This window comes from Macrosteles quadrilineatus, unplaced genomic scaffold, assembly GCF_028750875.1.
Source record: "Macrosteles quadrilineatus isolate MER2022 unplaced genomic scaffold, UCM_ALF_1.0 Scaffold_9__3_contigs__length_116548681, whole genome shotgun sequence".
Classification (NCBI taxonomy): Eukaryota; Metazoa; Arthropoda; class Insecta; order Hemiptera; family Cicadellidae; genus Macrosteles; species Macrosteles quadrilineatus.
In genome coordinates, this window is record NW_026542602.1 from 88,965,186 (window position 1) to 88,987,006 (window position 21,821).

Below are 21,821 nucleotides of genomic sequence, written 5' to 3' on the forward strand. Positions count from 1 at the left end.
ACACTATTTTTGTACCCATATACATGTAAGGAAAATAAAGATGTTTTGATTTGATTAATATAGCCCATCTATCAAATTATCGATGATCATGTAAGCGTAGGTAACAGACGAGTGTTAACGAGGATACTTCGAAGACGTACAAACAAACAATTCTCTTCCATGGCCAAATCAAGGTTTCAGCTCGGTCGAGTTTTATGCCTCAGATAGCGCTTTGGGTGGGGAGTTTAATGTCTACTCAACAGCTGATCGGACATTTATCTGTTAGGCTAAACTTCGTCTGTTGTCTGTCAACAACCACCTGTCTTGAGGTTATGTCATGTCGTCGTTGGTGTAAAATATTTGCAAAATCGGCCGGTTTGACATTTTTCGATGATTTGGGGTGTTATCCTACTAATAATATTATAAATGAGAAAGTTTGGATGTATGTTTGTGACAAGTGAACGCGAAAAATACTGGTCGGATTGGGCTGAAATTTGGCATGATGATAGCTTACATTCCCGATTAACATATAGGCATATTCTTATTTCAAAAATCCTTTCGGGCTCCGCCCCAGTGGCTCTGGAGTTTCCCATGTTAACCTTATGAGAAATGGAATTATTGAATCTTAACAGCTGTTTCATTTAAACAAGTTGGTTCTGTTCTATGATGTTCAATAGCATTAAAGTTACAAGGATTACCAACAGGGTGCAGCACTATTATTTCTTTTACATTTATGACAATAGCTAATTTGCAACCAAAAGGTGAGTGAGCGTAGCGAACGAACTTCAACCTGGAGGCGAGTTAGCGTAGCGAACGAGCTAACCTGAAGGTGAGTGAGCGTAGCGAACGAACTCCAACCTAAAGGTGAGTGAGCGTAGCGAACAAACTTCAACCAGGACGTGATTGAGCCATGCGAACGAGATAATCTTGAAAATTAAGTAGTTAAACGGGGCAAAGCCCGCGGGTTACAGCTAGTTACTGATAAATATGTTGTGTAAGTGTGTGTATATACTTCACTGCGATTAAGACTAGGCCTACGTTCTTATAGGCCTAGGAGTAGGCTATTGTGGATGAAAACTGGTAAGTTCTGGTGTTTGTTTAATAGCAGTACTTTTTGCAACCTCAGGGTTTTTAGGTTCGTGCTTGGAACTCTCTTTTATTACCAATTTCCTTGCTAATAGCCTATTTTAATTTGAAATTTTTTTTTATGATAATAAAGTTAGCCTTTGATTTATTTTTTACTAAATAATTTTATATCGAATTTGGATAAGATTGTTCTAAAACAAAAGTCTTTACTTGAATCAAGAATATAAATTTTAACAGCTAGGAGGCTACTCGATCCACCTCAGAATTAGGCTAATGTTCTCAAATTGTCCAACACCTAAATAGAATTGTCTGTAATAATAAGATGGAGATTACCAAGTTTCTTCCAAGTTTCCACATTTCTTCTTGTTTAAACTATTTGAAATAATTAGACTATTGGTTTAGCTTTTCACTTTTTACTAGAAAATATTATAATATAAAAATCATACAAACTAGTTTTTACACTTTCATCAGGCTAGTTCATGGTAGAAGAAGGAGGAAATCCAGTTGTTACCTAACACATGTTTTTCAGCAACAATGTATTCAGGTCTTCTAGATCTTGATGTTCACTGTTACTTTTTAGTCACTTAGGCCAATTAATAGTATATGAAATTTAATTTGGGTAAATTACTTTTTGAGATTTTGTTTGGATATATATATTTATTTTTACTTTAGCTTGTGTTTGAAATAGATTTTAAACATAGTATATTTTAAATAGGCTTTTAGGCTTAATTGACTGGTAATAGGCTATTTATATATTATTTAATTATACAAAATTTTATGAACTGTTGCAATATCCCCGCAGAAACTGAATATTACAGGTAATATGAGGTTTCGATACACAGTGAAATAAATTTTGGTTTGAAATGTGAACATTTAATAAAATAAGACTTTAATGAAGAACGATGGGTGAAACATGGTTATTGAAATACAAATACTTAATCAACACAATTATTGAATCGTGAACAATATAACAACAAAATTATAACAATTATTAACATTAAAGATAGGAGAAAGGAAAAGGAAGTACTATTGTTTATATATTGGGAACAATGGGGAATATGAATTTCTCATCACTATTATTATAGTTCATATGAGTTATTATTCCTTAACATCTTTCCTCACTTCACACTTTTTAAGTTAATATTTCATTACACTGCAGAGCGTCTATTTTATGTTTTTAATTTACATATTTCTTCTGGTATTTAATTCACTTTGTGGAGTGTCTATTTTTTTTTTTTTTTACATTTAACTATTTACATGGATTTAAGGTCTCTACACACACTTTTCATTTAATTTTCTTCAATGTCGCCAATTTCCTCTTGGACCGCATCTTGATGTATCAAAGGGACTGTATACAGTTGATTTTTAAAATTCTGTGGATTTTTGACTTTTAAGACATGTTGGTACTTATTGCAAATGCCAGGGTCATCAGAAAATGGGTTGCTGTATTTATTCAAAAGACTGCCTAACTTGATTTGTTGCTCTTTGTTTAGTAACTTATTGCTTGCTAAAGATTCAGAGACTATTTTAGGGGAGGGACTTCCTGTATTCTTAATTATATTTAAGTTAGGATCATAATAGTTTGTTTGCATATCATTATTAACAATATCATAATTATCTTCATAATATTTATCATCATTATTTTCGTTCTCAATGCTTCGCCTTGGGCTTTGCTCAAATACAAAATTGCAATTTATACCTTCAACAGATACCTCTCCGAACTTCAAAGTAATATTATTATTATTAATCTTCAATTTAATCACTTTTTCTTTAAAATTCATTTCAAACTGCCATATATTTAATACATCATTCCCAATTATTAAATTCCTAACTAAGTTTGGTATGAGTAAAACTTGTAGTTGAGTTTCTTCATTTTCTATCATTACAGGTAACATTATGATTTTAGTTATGCGCTTAGATCGATCTCCTGTAGCGGTTTTAATATGTGTATTTGTAATTGGCAATTCTTCAAAATGACCTATGTGGTGCTTATTTTCTAGGAACCATTTTTCCGATATACATGTTACATTAGAGCCGGTGTCAATTAGGGCATTTATCTTCGATTTATTAATTTTAACACTAATTTCTGGAAAATCAATTTGTTTAATCTCGTGGGAATCATTAATTGATTCATCTTCTTCACTTAATAAAAATTCTCTGTCACAACAGATAACATCAGTTTCATAACAATTATTTAATTCATTATATACATTTGGCCTTTTTTTTCCGAGGGGATTTTCTTGCACTGAAGAGACAATTGAGGGAATATTATTTTGAGGGGAAGTGGTGTGTAGGCCATTTTTGCTCTTAGTGCTCTTTAGTCTAAATCCGACTTATGTGGTTGGTCGGTTTTATCGATTATGGTGGTACAGACTTGTCGTTGTTCTGGGGTCATATAATTGGGTTCAGTTCGGTTTCCGTTCCTAGTGGGATAATTATTTGAATTTTGTGGAAATCTGCCTTGTGGGTATGGGAACCAGTTTTGTTGGTTTGGCCGGTTGTTGTATTGTTGGTTGTGGTTGTATGGTCGATTGTTTTGTTGATACTTCATGTCATATCTTGGTTGGTATGCATTTTGGTTGATGTTATTAGTGCGGTCAGGATATCTGTTTTGTGGTTGTGTGTTATAGTTAGGCCTTGGTTCATTTCGGTTTGTCACTGGTGTATTGTGTGATGGGGAATGGTTTTGTTTATTCCGGCGATTTCCGTCTTTTATATCTTCACGCTGGAGGATCGATTCAAATGCAAATATTGTGTTGGCATTCTGTACTATGCGGGCATCTTGTATTAGTTCACTGAAGTGATCGCTTAACAATGTAATAATTTCTTCATCAGTCAAAGGTGGGGACATTGATTTCAACGTTATGACTCTCTCTATAAAGTATTCTGAGCGGGTCAGTTTTCTTCCAGGACGGTACTTCTCGTTTTCCAATCTATGTCGAATTCCACGCTGTACTGATTGGCTCCAAAATTTCATGAGAAACTTGCTCTCAAACTCATCCCATGTATTAATATTACTTTTGATAAGATAAAACCATCGTGAAGCGCTCCCTTCTAAACTCATCTCTATCGTATCGATTAGGAATTCTTTAGGGTCGGTTGTGGGACTCTGGCGAACCAAATTGCGACAGTAATATTTTTGTAGTTTGTTTAAGAACTCTTTGGGGTTGTGTGCTCGTCCAGTGAATTTAAGTACGTCTGAGTCAACATTAGTTCCGCTACCGCAAGATACATAAATGTTAGGGGTTAATGTACTTTGTTTAACAGTGGCTTCGTGTTGTAGAGATTCAATCTTGTTATGATGTTCATTTAGTGTTGTCTTCATATTTTCTATTAATTCAATGTTTTGTTTAACTCTGTCTTGATTTGCTTTAATCTGTGGTTCTAGTTGTTCTTGAATCCGTTGAGTGTTTTCACTTACTACGTGTCTGAGTTGTTTATGTTGTGTTTCATATGTTTCCTGAATTTGACTTTGAATATTATTTAAATTAGTATTCATAGTCTGGCTCATCTCTTCCCTAATAATTTGATTTTGGGTATGGACTAAGCCATCTACTTCAGTTTTATGGGCATTTAGATCTGCTAACAGGTCCATTTTTAGATTATAGGAGCTTTCAGCAATTTGGGTAGCTAATTTAGATTCAATTGATTTCATTTCCTCTGATTGTTTTTGTTGATTTTCCTTCACATAGTTTAATTCCAATTGTAGTTTATTTTGTGATTCAGTGATGGATTCAATTTTAGTGTCAATGATTTTATAGTGGGAATGTATTTCATCTTTAATGCTGGTTTCCAACGATATCATTTTATTATCCAAAGATTGGAATAGTGTTTGAATTTGGGCCATAAAGTCGGGTAGTTGAGTGACGGTGCTTGCTGTAGCGTGATGATAAGCTCGCTGTGATTGATCGTCATGAAACCGTGTTGTGATTGGCTGCTGTGTTTCGGTTGCCGTCGTAAGGAGTGTAGGCCTATCAGCTGTCATATTCATTCCCATCATTCCTTGTTCATCGTTCACCGGGACGTTGGCTTGGTCAGTAAAATTTGTTTGCTTTGAGGTTAGGGCTACAATTTCTGATGACTCGGAACCGTGGAATGATCGCTCGTCGAAGGATTTGTCCTCTAAGTGTGTTTGTTGTGATGATGTTTCAGGGCTTTTCGCTGTTAGAGTGCATGACTCATCTTCACTAATATCGCTGGTGTTAGTGTTTGTGTGAATTTCAATGTTGTTGTCGTCTTGATTATTATCGTCACTATCCCCGCTATTTTCGACTAGTTTCCTAGAGAGTTTAGGGTTTGGGCGTAAATTGTATTGACTCGTCATCTTGGATATCTTTAACTAACAGGTTACTGATAGGCTATAATTATGAAAGGGGAAACGGGTGGGGAATCTTAACTTAGATACCTTAATAATAGTACAACACTCTTTATAGGCTATTCTTAGTTTAACCTAAAAATCGCTATTTCAAACACATAAGCTAGGCCTATTTGTATTATTAGCAAGGTTTGGTTGATAAGAGAGCCCCACTCGTTGCGGCGCCAATTGCAACCTCAGGGTTTTTAGGTTCGTGCTTGGAACTCTCTTTTATTACCAATTTCCTTGCTAATAGCCTATTTTAATTTGAAATTTTTTTTATGATAATAAAGTTAGCCTTTGATTTATTTTTTACTAAATAATTTTATATCGAATTTGGATAAGATTGTTCTAAAACAAAAGTCTTTACTTGAATCAAGAATATAAATTTTAACAGCTAGGAGGCTACTCGATCCACCTCAGAATTAGGCTAATGTTCTCAAATTGTCCAACACCTAAATAGAATTGTCTGTAATAATAAGATGGAGATTACCAAGTTTCTTCCAAGTTTCCACATTTCTTCTTGTTTAAACTATTTGAAATAATTAGACTATTGGTTTAGCTTTTCACTTTTTACTAGAAAATATTATAATATAAAAATCATACAAACTAGTTTTTACACTTTCATCAGGCTAGTTCATGGTAGAAGAAGGAGGAAATCCAGTTGTTACCTAACACATGTTTTTCAGCAACAATGTATTCAGGTCTTCTAGATCTTGATGTTCACTGTTACTTTTTAGTCACTTAGGCCAATTAATAGTATATGAAATTTAATTTGGGTAAATTACTTTTTGAGATTTTGTTTGGATATATATAATTATTTTTACTTTAGCTTGTGTTTGAAATAGATTTTAAACATAGTATATTTTAAATAGGCTTTTAGGCTTAATTGACTGGTAATAGGCTATTTATATATTATTTAATTATACAAAATTTTATGAACTGTTGCATTTTTTACCCCCCCCCCCCCCTTAAATTTGGTACCTTAAAATGCATGGTATATGGGGCTAACCATTCTGCAATGTGAATGTGGAATGGAGTATAATATACCCTAGGTCAGACAGTTAAGAAAGTTTTATTCACCTGTGTCCCTTTGGTATCACTGTTTTTTTTTTTTGTTTTTTTTCACCTTGCCGATAATTAAATACGGGCTAGTCTGGAAAATTAACGACAAACTAGTTTTTCTAGAAAAAAAAAACATCCAATGAAGCACACAAGTGTTTTGGATAGTCTGCTCACCATTCTGGCCATAAATTGTGAAAACATGTCCTGTCCTGCAGGTGCAGCTGGTGCTGCTGGTGTGGCCGGTGCAGCTGGTGTCCCTGTGGTGCCTGTGGTGTTGCTTGTGGTGTTAGTTGAGGGTGTGGTGGAGTCTGGGGCAGGCGTGGTGCCTGGTGTCCCTGGAGGAATAGACTGACCCATTGTGCCTAGTCTGAAATGGAAACACATCAATAACCATCACTGTTACTATCCGTGACAGAGATACCTTATGTGTTAAACATGCAACAGCAGCAAATTTGGGACGACTTCCTATGTTACAGTAAAGTGAAAGTGTAATGAGACATTAATATATTACAACACAAACTCCTGTAAGCTGACAAAAGACATAGGTTCGTTGACTTTGAACATATAAGTTTGAAAAAACAACTCTAGCTACATTTAACCTCACAAATGCTCAAACTAATAACGGAAAAAAACTTTAACTTAAACGCCATAAATAATCTTAGGTTTATACATCTAGTATTAGTGCCTTGGCAAAACACTTATTTGACCACAATAAGTTACACATTGGGGACTTTTTCTAGGAGATAGTGATATCCAACTGGGAATTTGTAGTACCGGTAGTTAAGTTTGACATGCTGCCATTGTGTTTTTTATTTTATGTTTGATGTTATATGAGCTTTTGCTAGTCGAGACTCTAGTATAACATCATGAGATATACGTACGTGTTGGCCAGTCCTGGCACAGTCGTGTACAACTGCTCCATTCCCTGTTGTATCTGTTGTACAGCCCTCAGAGCCTCAGGGTTAGTCATGAGTTGCTGCATGGCAGGATTCTGCATCTGCTGCAGTAGAGTGGGCATCATCTCCCTCATTTGACTCTGGACAACATCACACAACACATAAATTACAGAACAACTGCTCAAAGGTTTGAAAAGATACAGTATAACCTCCCTGGCAAAATAATGACTAAACCATAGCGAGAAATTATAGTTTGTAAAGGAAGAAAAGATGAACTGATCAAACGATGGGGGTAATAGTGTCCCGGGTGATATTGTTGACCTTGAATAAATGCTTTCTTGACATGATTTTCCGAGTAAGCCAAGCAAAAACAATGAAAAAATAAACAAGAATGGTGCTGTAGCAGGGCCGGATTTAGCATTTCGGCGCCCCTAGGCCCAAATAATTTTCCGCCCCCTAGTCTGGTCAAAGTTATCATGCCCATAGGCCTAAGTTAATTGCTTGAATACCACTCCTCGTCGGAATTTTATGATTGTTTTATTGTTCATATGTTAAATTTTGTTTATAGTCTATTGTGATTGTTAACCCTGTAGTTCAAAGGAATTTGTACAACATGGACTCATACCCAAGTTACCTCTGATTATTTAGACAATGAACATTAACATTTTATGTTCTGCTCCACTGACAATGTCAATGCATGTAAATGTCCATGATAATAAATTATTTGATTTGATTGCAAGTTTTTTGAAGAATTGATTCATTTAGCCTTAACAAAATGCCGTGTTAAACACTTTTAGCAATCGTATGCTTTTAGTAAATGTTTGTGGGACTGAAACAAAACAACTCAATCCACCGAGCATTCTTGCAAAAAACATGGCCATTGATTCCAATTTCAGGCCCAAAAAAAATGAACTCCATACAGTACGTGATACCATAGATTAAACATTCTCCTTTAGTAGATTCGTCATCATTATGGATTAGCTGAAAACAATTCTTGTTATATAAACTTAGTTTATCCAAAATAAAACGATATAATCATAAACAATAGGTCGTCTCCTGGTTATATTACAAGAAATTAAAACACATCTTAGAACTAACCCTAAAATAATAGAAACAAAAGTACCGTACGTCAAAACTAACGTCCAGTGTCACCAACGTGAACAAGAATTTGAATTAACTATGTGATAGGAAGTCGACTTGAGTTATATATGGCGGTACTGCATCTAGGTTATATTTTCAAAGCAAAACAGACTACAGAGCAATATTCCGGCCAACCATACCGATCCTTAGGTCTGAGGAGAAAATTATAGCATTAATGGTGCTTTGGAGGGTATTGAATTAGTCAAAAAAACCTGTAGCAAATTGAAATTAATATTTTTTCGTTAATTTTAAAGATAAATTAATCATTTTTTTAAATATTTAACACAACGTATTATATATTTTAACTTGATCCCGCAGATTGTTGTAAACTAATCAAAAGATTAGTCGATAACTATTGTTTTGTGAGTTATTTGTTTTGTGTGTTTGGTGGTAACAGTGTCTAGCACGCATGCGCCCCTAACCGATCAGTAGCACCGAGCCAACATAGTGACAGTGCAGTGGCAATAAGATGCGTACAGCTCGGGCGCTCGTCAACATCCCTACAGCCTCCCGTACCCAATGTTGTAATGAAATTTATGCGTAATTCTGAAAAATAGTTTAAATCTTCTAACAATTATTTCTTTCTATGGACTTCAAAATCAGAATGCTTTATTAGCCAGAGTTTTTTTAATCAACTATGACTATTTATTTTTATATTTAGATATAAAAAAAATTCTCTTGGCCTTGCGCCCTCTGGGAGCTCGCGCCCATAGGCCCGGGCCTATTGGGAAACCCGGCCCTGTGCTGTAGCTGAGTGCAGTTGAGACAAAGCTCAAGGCTCAGTGACTCAGAAGAAAGCCTATTTGTATTGAACTTTGACTGGCATATATTTATCTTCAACCTAAAAAGTCATATATTAAATTAGAACAAAATAAAATTGTTGTGAACTATTATTAGGGATGGGTGGGTCCCAAAATTTCTGGAAATGTATGCAAAAAAATAATATTCCTGATTTTCAGGACAGGATTACATTTCATTCGGGAATTTTTTGGGACAAGATTTGATCCGATCGTTGGCGGTTTTGCCGCTTCGCGAGTGACATTGACACAAACGCACAAGGCGAAGTCATTTTGACGATCAAGTCACGACAATTGTGCCGTGACCACGAGTAAATTCGACGATCGCGGCCTGACCAGAGAGTCACACCAACGATCACGCCGTGACCGCGGAGTCATACCGACAATCACACCGTGACCGCGGAGTCATAACAACAATCATTCCGTCACTGAGAGTCATACCAACCATCACCCCGTGACCGCGGAATCAAACCGACGATCATGCCATGACCGGGGAGTCATACCGACGGCGAGTCACAAGTTTCTATAAGGCCTACAGAGTTATTTTCAGTTGCATTTGATCCATTGGTGACTTGCAAGATTTGAACCTAGAACTCCGGGGACTTAAGTCCTGCACTTAACCACTATACCAGTCTGCTTGCCATATTTTTTAGTTACAGTAGTGATGTCCTTACTTTGAAAGGGTCTTATTTAATAGCTTCAAAATAGAGAAAGTTATTGGTTTCATAGAGAGACAAACTTTAAAGCATTGTACAGGTTTGTCAATAAAGAAACTTTTAGGGATGGACGGGATTGAATTTTTAGTTCGGGACGGGATTTTTATTTCCTTCCCGATTTTCGGGACGGGACGGGACGGGATTTTTTTCTGTGCATAAAAAGAAAGTACTGTATTGCAGTTACCAATAATTTATTTTTGTAAAAAAATACAACCGACTTCAAACGCTCTAAAAAGAATGAAATAATTTCAATAAAGTAAACTTTTGTATTAGGCAAGCTCACGTATTTTTAAGTCGGCGCGACTCTATGATGATTTTTGATACAAAATTGAAAGAGGCTGTCCATATTGCAGGTGACTCTATAACTAAAGGTGTTAATCTGCATGTCTTTTCATAGTTATGCGTTAAGTGTTATTTTATTACCGTAATCAGAGATCGGCATTATAGTGGTATTAACAAGTACCTATCTTTAAAAAGATTATAACGCATTTAAATGTTTCTAACTTGGAAAAGTAACGTTTTAATACTAAACTAGCTTCTTTTCCCTATCATAATATCAAACTAAATTATTTTCCTATTCATATAGAACATTTGTGGGTGTTATTTTCATAATGCATTTATTCTGAAGTAAACATAAAATACAAGAAAATATTTCCTTTAATATATAAACAAAACAGTTCAGTATCTTTTTCATATATTTATGTTATCCAGCTACAATTTATTGATTTTCAAAATACACACACAATATTTAATTTCAATCATATTTGCGGTTTGAGCCGCGCCGACTTGAAATACATGAGCTTGCCTAATACAAAAGTTTACTTTATTGAAATTATTTCATTCTTTTTAGAGCGTTTGAAGTCGGTTGTATTTTTTTACAAAAATAAATTATTTCATGATTTTTAGTGACTGTATAATTTTTTGTATATTAATTACTTGAGGGTTTTTGATAAGCAAAACTGTTTGACACAATCAAAAGTTCCACAGAACAATCATTATTTTAAGAGTCATCTGTTCAGGTTACATAATCAATGTTCTTATTCTTAAAATCAATGTATATTTATTCTTATTCTTATTCTTAATGGGTATGAAAATAAACATTTTTAGATATTCCTTAAGAAAGAAAGAGTTGTCCATTACATTAGGCCTAATGAAAAACTAATTGTCTTTTCTAGATACCTACATTGAAATGTCAGACATCATCGTTTCCTGCAATCGGTGTACTTCTACATTATAAAAAGAAATACAGTAAGGTCTCAAGCCTTTTGGAACAATATGAAAGTTATTCCTCAGCTACCAGCACTAAAAAATCTCTCAAAAGTGGAAAATTGGTCGTTAACACGTATAGTACCTTTGGAAAATATTATATGAAAGATTGGTTCAGCTAAAAGTGGTGTAAGTCATGTAGGGGGTTTTGTTTGCTCAAGATATAGCCTAGTCGAAATTGCAAATCATCTTCCTCTAGGACTTTCCGAAGCAGGCATAATAGTATTGATATGTTATAGTAACTGGGTAGAGAATATTAATAAACATTCCACATCTGCAAATGAAATATGTATATGAAAGATTGGTTCAGCTAAAAGTGGTGCAAGCCATGTAGGTGGTTTTGTTTGATCAAGATATAGCCTAGTCAAAATTGCAAATCATCTTCCTCTAGGACTTTCCGAAGCAGGCATAATAGTATTGATATAATATAGTAACTGGGTAGAGAATATCAATAAACATTCCACATCTGCAAATGCATGTTTAGTAATTAAAATATTTAACACTTTTAAAACAATTGACGATTATGCACTGTCACACTTCTTAGGTCGTGTAAGGAATAATTGCATTTAATTTATATTTAGACCTGTTTTACGAATGCTTTGGTTTTCACAATACACCTTTATTTTCCAATATCATACAGCTATTCACTGAAACATATATGTTTTTGTAAGTCAGAATATTCAATACTAAGAACAGAATTACTGTATACACAAATCAGGTCAAACGTTAAAATACATTTTTTATAGTAACCAAAACAAAATGAATTTTTCTCAATGTAATTCATTTAGGCTCCATGGCAAGAAATAGTTTATTGATCAATATGAAGCAACTGTTTCATGAAGAATTGTCTGTAGCTTCATTTAAATGGTTTCAACTAACAGCTGTAGGAATGTTATTATTATTTATTGCCTTCTCTGCATAAATGTAAACAATCTGCACAAATGTAAACAAAATAAATGTTGAATATTTAAGGTTTTCAGAATTTTTCACCGAAACAAATATTATACTTAAACATAATATATAAGGTACCAAATAGAAACTCTCCTGGTTATTTTGGTGGTGGAACCACACTGATCGGTAAAAGAATCACAGAGAAATTGGTGAACATACATAGAAAAAAAAAACATCGCCACAAACAAATTGAGAACCTCCTCCTTTTGTTGGTAGTGGGGAAGTCGGTTAAAAAAGACATACGAAATCAATTTTTACCATTTGTGGCACTGATCTATAAAAACCAAAAAATGGGTAACAATTTACAGGTACCCATAGAAACTTGTGACTCGTGGGTCACGGGGTGATTGTCTGTATGACTCACGGTCACGGCGCAATCGTCGTCATGACTCGCGGTCACGGCGCGATCGTCGGTATGACTCCGCGGTCACGGGGTTATCGTCGTCATGACTCGCGGTCACGGCGCAATCGTCGGTATGACTCCGCGGTCACGGGGTTATTGTCGGTATGACTCCACGGTCACGGTGCGATCGTCGTCATGACTCGCGGTCACGGGCGCTATCGTCGGTATGAGACGTAGGAATTGGCTAACTCAGGAACTCGCTAACTCGGTCGTGTGGCGGAACTGGCTAACTCTGGAACTGGCTAACCGTCTCAGTCAGGAATTGGCTAACTCCGGAACCCGCTAACTCGATTTTGTCTCGCGGCGGAATTCGCTAACTCTGGAAGTCGCTAACCCGGCCGCGCCCACTGCTCGGAGCGTTGCCAACCTTGTACGACAAAATAATCGTACACTGCCGTATTTCAAAATGTCAGTGTCTATAAAGATACAGTAAATGTTATTTTTTTGTTATCAATTCCACTTTTAACAGATAACCAGCCCAAAGTAATTAAAAGACAATTAAAAAATCATGAAAAAGTGTTTTTATTAAACTGTACAATGGCCAGTTAAATGTTTATGATTTCGATCTTAAATATAAATGCCATCAGTATAAAAGAAAATAATAGAATATGAAAAATATTCAAAATTTAGTTTAATTGGTAATAAATAATTAAACCTCTACGAAAATAAGCTAAAATACACGCAAGTTCTTAAACACGGAAAACAGATTTAATTGTAATGTCGTAATAAACCAAAACCATTAATTAATACAGTCATCAACCATCGTAACTTTCATAATTAATTCATAGATTTTAAATTAAATGTTCGTCATTGAACCGTCCAACTTACGTGTACAAATATGATGACATAGACTAAGTTTTTATCTAGGCCTAATAGTTTGAACCAAAGCATTGTAGGCCTACTAGTAAATAGTTGCCTAATTCTAAAATGTGTTGAATTTTTTAGCAATAATGTTACATGTTTTAAAACAGTTTTTAAATTGTACACCTAAGCACCACTAGTAAAAAATAGGAAAAAAGATATAATATTCATATAATAAAACGTGACAGGGTTATTTTAATTCACGATTTTTAATAAACTAATTGACGGATTTTCCTGATTTGAGTGTTGGGATTCCTTTATATTGCTTTCACAAACGATATAAACTATACCAAGCCATTGCTCGGTTCACCGTTCCCCAGTACTGCTACACAATAGACAATAGCTTTGTTTTTAGATAAGATAGAATCAGCCTGGAAAAAAACTCCAGACTTTTAAAAAGTAAGCCTACTGAAAGACGTAAAATTAATATTAATTCAACAAAATTAAGAGGATGACCCGGGTTCTACACTAATAGCCTACGATAAAAGAAATTTAAAAGTTGTAATTATGCATAGACTAACTTTTAATGCAATCCATGAATACATTAGGCCTACCACTTTATAATGTATTGATAAATATTTATTTAAATTCAATAGCTCTATTTAAAAATACATAACCACTACAATGTAATTCTGTAATGACGTTTAACGTGTAAATTTTATTATGATTTATGATTTAAGGTTACTACAAGCCCAGTATATAAAATACGAACTCAAAAATTTTATTTGCAGAAGTTCACAAAATGGTATTTATTCGAATAAAAGAAACAAATGGCGGACTACGAAAATAGATATTTCATAACATGTAATAGATCCAAATTAAATGTGCATTTTTATCTTTTTCATACCAATAAGCTACTATTTAAGTAAGAAACCCACATATAAAACATACTCCCTTATATTAGTACATTTCTCATCCTTATAGATGATCTGAAGACAGTTGTATTGTTAGTCCGGTGTACTGTCTTTAGAGGTCGTGTTTGGTTTACAATTGTTTCTTGTTTTCAGTAATTTAAAACCTCGTTTAACCAAATAAAACGTTCTAATCACAACTAATAACACGTCCCCTAGTTATATAACCAAACAGTAAGGAACAAATCATGAAGTTAACTATAAAATAATAGAAACACAATTTTGTCGACACTAGCGATCAGTGTCACCGGACATGAACTAGACACGAAAAACGAGCTTCAAAGTTTACAATGGGATGTAAAGTTTACTTGTGTTGGTTAGTCTATGGTAAGACTATAATGCATTTTCCACCCTAATAATCATAAGGACTTCTCTGTGGTTAAACATACTTCAAAATATATTTATTTTATCGACTACGTTGCTCTTACTCCTAATTAAGCGTAGGATACGACATTATGGTGCCGATACGATATAGGTACTACACTTTCGGCAACACTGGCCAAAAATATTCGTGCTTGGCTCCCATTGGACGGCCCGCGAGGCTTCTGATTGGGAGTTAGCGAGTTCCGCCGAGGGACCGAGTTAGCGACTTCCGTACGAGGACGGAATTCGCTAACCCGGCTCTAGAGCGGGTTAGCGGGTTCCGGAGTTAGCCAATTCCGAAACCGAACAAGTTAGCGAGTTCCTCTCATCGACCAAATTTGAAAATAGGGCATTTAACATGGTGTTAGCGAGTTCCAGAGTTAGCCAATTCCGCGGACCCGTCGGTATGACTCGCGGTCACGGCGCGATCGTCGGTATGACTCCGCGGTCACGGGGTTATTGTTGGTATGACTCCACGGTCACGGTGCGATTGTCGTCATGACTCGCGGTCACGGGCGCTATCGTCGGTATGACTCGCGGTCACGGCGCGATCGTCAGCATGACTCACGGTCACGGCTCGATCGTCAGCATGACTCCGCCATCACGGCATGATCGTCAGTATGACTCCGCGGTCACGGCGCGATCGTCGGTAGGACTCCGCGGTCACGGCGCGATCGTCGGTAGGACTCCGCGGTTGACTCGCGGTCACGGCGCGATCGTCGGTAGGACTCCGCGGTCACGTCGTGATCGTCGGTATGACTCGCTATCACGGCATGATCGTCAGTATGACTCACGGTCACGGCTCGATCGTCAGCATGACTCCGCCATCACGGCATGATCGTCAGTATGACTCCGCGGTCACGGCGCGATCGTCGGTAGGACTCCGCGGTCACGGCGCGATCGTCGGTAGGACTCCGCGGTTGACTCGCGGTCACGGCGCGATCGTCGGTAGGACTCCGCGGTCACGTCGTGATCGTCGGTATGACTCGCTATCACGGCATGATCGTCAGTATGACTCCGCGGTAACGGCGCGATCGTCGGTAGGACTCCGCAGTCACGGCGCGATCGTCGGTATGACTCGCGGTCACGGCGTGATCGTCGGTATGACTCGTGGTCACAGCGTGATCGTCGGTAGGACTTCGCGGTCACGGCGCGATCGTCGTTATGACTCCGCGGTCACGGCGTGACTGTCGGTATGACTCCGCGGTCACAGCCCGATCGTCGTTATGACTCGCGGTCACGTTGCGATCGTCGGTCCAATAATCGCGGCCACAGCGCGATCGTCGTTATGACTCCGCGGTCAAGGCGTAATCGTCGAAATGACTTCGTCTCATGCGTTCGCGGACCTATCGCTAGAAATAACGGCGTTATCGGCACTCGCGAAGCGGAAAAATCGCCGACAATCGGACCAAATCCCGTCCCGAAAAATTCCCGAGTCAAATATAATCCCGTCCCGATAATCGGGAATATTTTTTTCCCGAAAAATTCCCGAAATTTCGGGACCCGTCCATCCCTAGAAACTTTAAAACATTTCATGTTGATTACCTATTTACAATTTGTTTATGTTATTTTTTACCAATACCAATGAGAAATTGTTTGTATACAAAAAAAGTCAAAAATCAAATTATAGAGAACACAATGTTTTTCAAAATACTACTCAGCAGACTAATTTTTCTCACCTGCAGCGCAGGGTTGCCAGCCAACAGTGGGTTGTTAGCCATTATGTTCTGAGCCAAACTAGGGTCCGCTGCCAGTGCTTGTATCAGTGATTGGGTGTAGGGAGCACTCATCATGTTCTGCATTAACTGAGGGTTTTCCATCATCTGTCCCATGAGAGACTGCATGGAGGGGGGCGTCGTACCCCTTGTGGCCCCCTCTCTACCCCCCGCCCCAGCACCAGTCCCTGGTGTACCTCCGCCCCAAGGGTTAGGCAACGGGTCTCTGTTCTCCTGCCCTTGCTGCGGGTTAGATGCCGCATCTGGAAATTTGGGTACATAAATAACGTGTTGTAAACAAGTCCAAATTAAATCGTTAAGAATATGGACATACCTTGTGTTTATATAACCTTTTAACTTAAAATTTTAGGTCATGTCCTAGCCACAATTTCAGTCAAAATTAGTGATGGTCGGATCCGGATATCGGACTACCGGATCCGCCGGATCCAAGCTAGAACCGGCACCGGATCGGATCCAAAAAATTCCGGATCTTGGGCTGGATCCGGTTTTGTTGGATCCGATTTTTTCAAATTTTTTCCCGATTTTTTCCTAACACAAAGCTGTCTGTATCACTGTACAGCCCCGATTTTTTTACTAACATAAAGCTGTCTGTATCACTGTACAAACCCGATTTGTTTACTAAAATAAAGCTGTCTGTATCACTGTATAACCCCGATTTGTTTACTAAAATAAAGCTGTCTGTATCACTGTACAACTCCGATTTGTTTACTAAAATAAAGCTATCTGTATCTATGTAAGAGACCGATTTTCCCCCGATTTGTTTACTAACACAAAGCAGTTTGTATCTCTGTACAACCCCGATTTTTTTACCAACACAAAGATGTCTGTATCACTGTACAACCCCGATTTTTTTTACCAACACAAAGCAGTCTGTATCACTGTACAACCCCGATTTGTTTGCTAACATATAGCTGTCTATATCACTGTACAACCCCGATTTTTTTACTAACACAAAGCTGTCTGTATCCATGTACAAGACCGTTTTTCCGAGTGTTTGTCTCTTGATGCAAACAACTTATATGGCTAGGCCATGTCTCAATGTTTTTCTCTAGATGCAAATAACTTATATGGCTAGGCCATGTCTCAATGTTTGTCTCAGATGCAAATAACTTATATGGCTAGGCCATGTCTCGATGTTTGTCTCAGATGCAAATAACTTATATGGCTAGGCCATGTCTCAATGTTTGTCTCAGATGCAAATAACTTATATGGCTAGGCCATGTCTCGATGTTTGTCTCAGATGCAAATAACTTATATGGCTAGGCCATGTCTCGATGTTTGTCTCAGATGCAAATAACTTATATGGCTAGGCCATGTCTCGATGTTTGTTTCTAGATGCAAATAACTTATATGGCTAGGCCATGTCTCAATGTTTGTCTCAGATGCAAATAACTTATATGGCTAGGCCATGTCTCGATGTTTGTCTCTAGATGGAAATAACTTATATGGCTAGGCCATGTCTCGATGTTTGTCTCTAGATGCAAATAACTTATATGGCTAGGCCATGTCTCGATGCAAATAACTTATATGGCTAGGCCATGTCTCGATGCAAATAACTTATATGGCTAGGCCATGTCTCGATGTTTGTCTGTAGATGCAAATAACTTGTATGGCAAGGCCATGTCTCAATGTTTGTCTCAGATGCAAATAACTTATATGGCTATGCCATTTCTCGATGTTTGTCTCTAGATGCAAATAACTTATATGGCTAGGCCATGTCTCGATGTTTGTCTCTAGATGCAAATAACTTATATGGCTAGGCCATGTCTCGATGTTTTAGATGCAAATAACTTAAATGGCAAGGCCATGACTCAGTGTTTGTCTCTTGATGCAAATAACTTATATGGCAAGGCCATGTCTCATTGTTTGTCTCTAGATGCAAATAATGCATCTAGAGTATGGCTAGGCCATGTCTCGATGTTTTAGATGCAATTAACTTAAATGGCAAGGCCATGTCTCATTGTTTGTCTCTTGATGCAAATAACTTATATGGCAAGGCCATGACTCAGTGTTTGTCTCTAGATGTAAATAACTTATATGGCAAGTTCATGATGGAATGGCCTCTAGATCGTCTGAATAAACTAATATAGGTTTAAATTACCTGTTTTCTGTCAAAACGATCAGTTTAGTAGTATGATGACTACAGCTGTTTCGTGCTTAAAAAATAGCACATCTTCAGGTCCAGAATGTCTTGCTAATCCCTCATGTAGAGTTCGTCAAAAATGTAAACAAATAAATAAACGGGACACACATACGGATATGACACACACGAAAATACATTTAATTAACTGGTCGACCAGACGCTGATTCACGAGACACGGCGCCGGTGGAAGGTAAGTCGCGACTGTCACGTGTCGGCAGCGTTGACCCCTACCCCTGTGTTATCCTTATCTCGCTCTTTTCTTGTCTGCTTACTGGTGATATGGATGGCGGTGTTATAAATAATGTTGGATTCAAATGACAATTTCTCGTTCAGGATGTTTTGTGGTTGACTTTTTGATGCTTTATAAATTTCGAATTCTTCAACAGTGTCCATGTAATGCCCTTTGTTGCAAAAATGTAATACTTCTAAGTTATTATGTATGTTGGTGTAATTGTGGTTGGAGGATATAAGATGGTTTGCGTAGGCTGGTTTTGAGTTTTTCTTCGGTATGTGTTCTTTAAACCTAGTGGAAAATGATCTTGCTGTCTGACCTATATAAAAATTAGGACAATCATCACATATCAATTTGTAAATTCCAGTTTTATTAATTTTATCAGAATCTGGTTTAGTTCTCTCAGTGATCATGTTTGAAAGTTTGTTCTTTGTTTTGAAAGATACTACGACATCTCTTTTTGAAAGTTCGTTTGTTAGGGTGTGGTTTAACACAACACCATAATCTGCACTGATGTATCTTTTGTTGCCTTGTGGTTGGTTCTTGGTTTTATTCTGTTGTTTATTAATCAGTTTATCTATTAGGGAACTGTTGTAACCATTGGCGACTGTGATGTGTTTTAAGACATTTACTTCATCGGTATAATCAGTTGGGCTCAATGGGATGGAGAGTAGGCGGTGTACAAAACTATTATAAGCAGCGATTTTATGGTTATGCGGATGGTGTGATTGTAAATGAATAGTCTGGTCCGTGGTCGTTGGTTTTCTATAGATTTTGAACTGTAATTGGCTATTGTTTCTCGTTATAGTGACGTCCAGGAAGTTGATTGATTTTGTATTTTCTGTAAACAAAGAACAAACTTTCAAACATGATCACTGAGAGAACTAAACCAGATTCTGATAAAATTAATAAAACTGGAATTTACAAATTGATATGTGATGATTGTCCTAATTTTTATATAGGTCAGACAGCAAGATCATTTTCCACTAGGTTTAAAGAACACATACCGAAGAAAAACTCAAAATCAGCCTACGCAAACCATCTTATATCCTCCAACCACAATTACACCAACATACATAATAACTTAGAAGTATTACATTTTTGCAACAAAGGGCATTACATGGACACTGTTGAAGAATTCGAAATTTATAAAGCATCAAAAAGTCAACCACAAAACATCCTGAACGAGAAATTGTCATTTGAATCCAACATTATTTATAACACCGCCATCCATATCACCAGTAAGCAGACAAGAAAAGAGCGAGATAAGGATAACACAGGGGTAGGGGTCAACGCTGCCGACACGTGACAGTCGCGACTTACCTTCCACCGGCGCCGTGTCTCGTGAATCAGCGTCTGGTCGACCAGTTAATTAAATGTATTTTCGTGTGTGTCATATCCGTATGTGTGTCCCGTTTATTTATTTGTTTACATTTTTGACGAACTCTACATGAGGGATTAGCAAGACATTCTGGACCTGAAGATGTGCTATTTTTTAAGCACAAAACAGCTGTAGTCATCATACTACTAAACTGATCGTTTTGACAGAAAACAGGTAATTTAAACCTATATTAGTTTATATGGCAAGGCCATGTCTCAGTGTATAAGATATATTAACCTTTAAACATTACAGATTTAATTTTAAACAGTATGATTTAAATTGGCATTCTGTTAATTACGTTCTTTTTTAACCCGCCCTTATGACAGTGCGTATCTGGATCCGGATCCGAATTTTTCAAGATCCGGATCCGGATCCGGTACCGACATTTTCTTGGATCCGCCCATCACTAGTCAAAATATAGATATAAAATATAAGAACAATAATTAGAACAACAAGAACCTTTTATACTAACTTTCTTGTTGTTCTAATTATTGTTCTTATATTTTACATCTATATTTTTACTGAAATTGTTTTAAGAGTGCCACCATTGAAGATGGAAATTTTGTCCCAAGCTACATTTATTTTTATTTTGAATTACTCATTTTAATTCGTTTTGCATGCTTAATGCTACAATTTAACTGGCATATGCTGTTTTATGGAATTGTAAAGTAAAATAAATAAATAAATAAATTCACAGTATTTTTTCTCTTAATATCAAAATGCCTACTTACCAGGGTTACTTCCAGGAACAGCGTAAGGGTTGCGGCTGAACTGTTCAGTGGCTGCATTTAACATCGGCTCCTGGATGTCTCGATACATTCGCTGCAGAGCGTTATATCCTCCTACAAAGTGTTAGAGAGCTTATACAACGGGATATAAAGAGTGCAAACTTTAAAAAACCTTAGAGGTTTTTAAATCGTTCATATTTAAAATTTTTTCTTAATAAAGACATGACAGTTTAGAGTTTATCATCCAGAATGATTGGGGTCTCAGGGTGCACGACAGATTTTTTAGTATCTGACTAAACACAATTATACATGACCATGGTTTATTGTGATATGGCCATTTTGAATTTGAAAGTTAAGTTCCTTAAAATAGTTAATATACTAACCGATTATACTTGGACTTACAAGTTCTTCAGAATATATGATGATGATTTGTTGAATTTTCTCGTTTTCATGGACTTTTACTTTGAACAAAAGGTCACCATTTTGAAATGTTAACTTAGACCAGGTTATAACTATTTTTATGATAGGTCTTTCTTCTCAACATACATGACGAGATTCATTGAGATTGGTTGAACATTTTTAAAGATATACATTTTCGTGTAAATAATAAAATATGGTTGATATCTTGTAAATTAAGTGTTTTAGAAAAAAAAAAACATCATTATTGACTGATAGAAACACTGGTACTAGAGTTTGTCACTTTACTTATAGGACAAATTTTAACCTCTAAATCTACTGAATACATTTTTTCAGTATGTTTGTGAAACCAAAAGCGTGGGTGGTACATTTGTGACTATCTAATTTTAAGAACTT

At 36.6% G+C, this 21,821-nt stretch overlaps 1 protein-coding gene across 1 annotated transcript in view; it reads right to left on the reverse strand.

The window, feature by feature from the left end:
- The window catches only part of LOC129002472 (ubiquilin-4-like), a 43,773-nt gene that overhangs the window by 9,647 nt on the left and 12,305 nt on the right, over positions 1-21,821 (reverse strand). Inside the window, exons 5-8 of the mRNA XM_054430306.1 lie at positions 21,012-21,122; positions 16,468-16,766; positions 7,366-7,520; positions 6,659-6,851 (exon numbers count right to left, since the gene is read on the reverse strand). Of these exons, the coding sequence (XP_054286281.1) occupies positions 6,659-6,851; positions 7,366-7,520; positions 16,468-16,766; positions 21,012-21,122 (758 nt within the window). The remainder of the gene's footprint in view (positions 1-6,658; positions 6,852-7,365; positions 7,521-16,467; positions 16,767-21,011; positions 21,123-21,821) is intronic.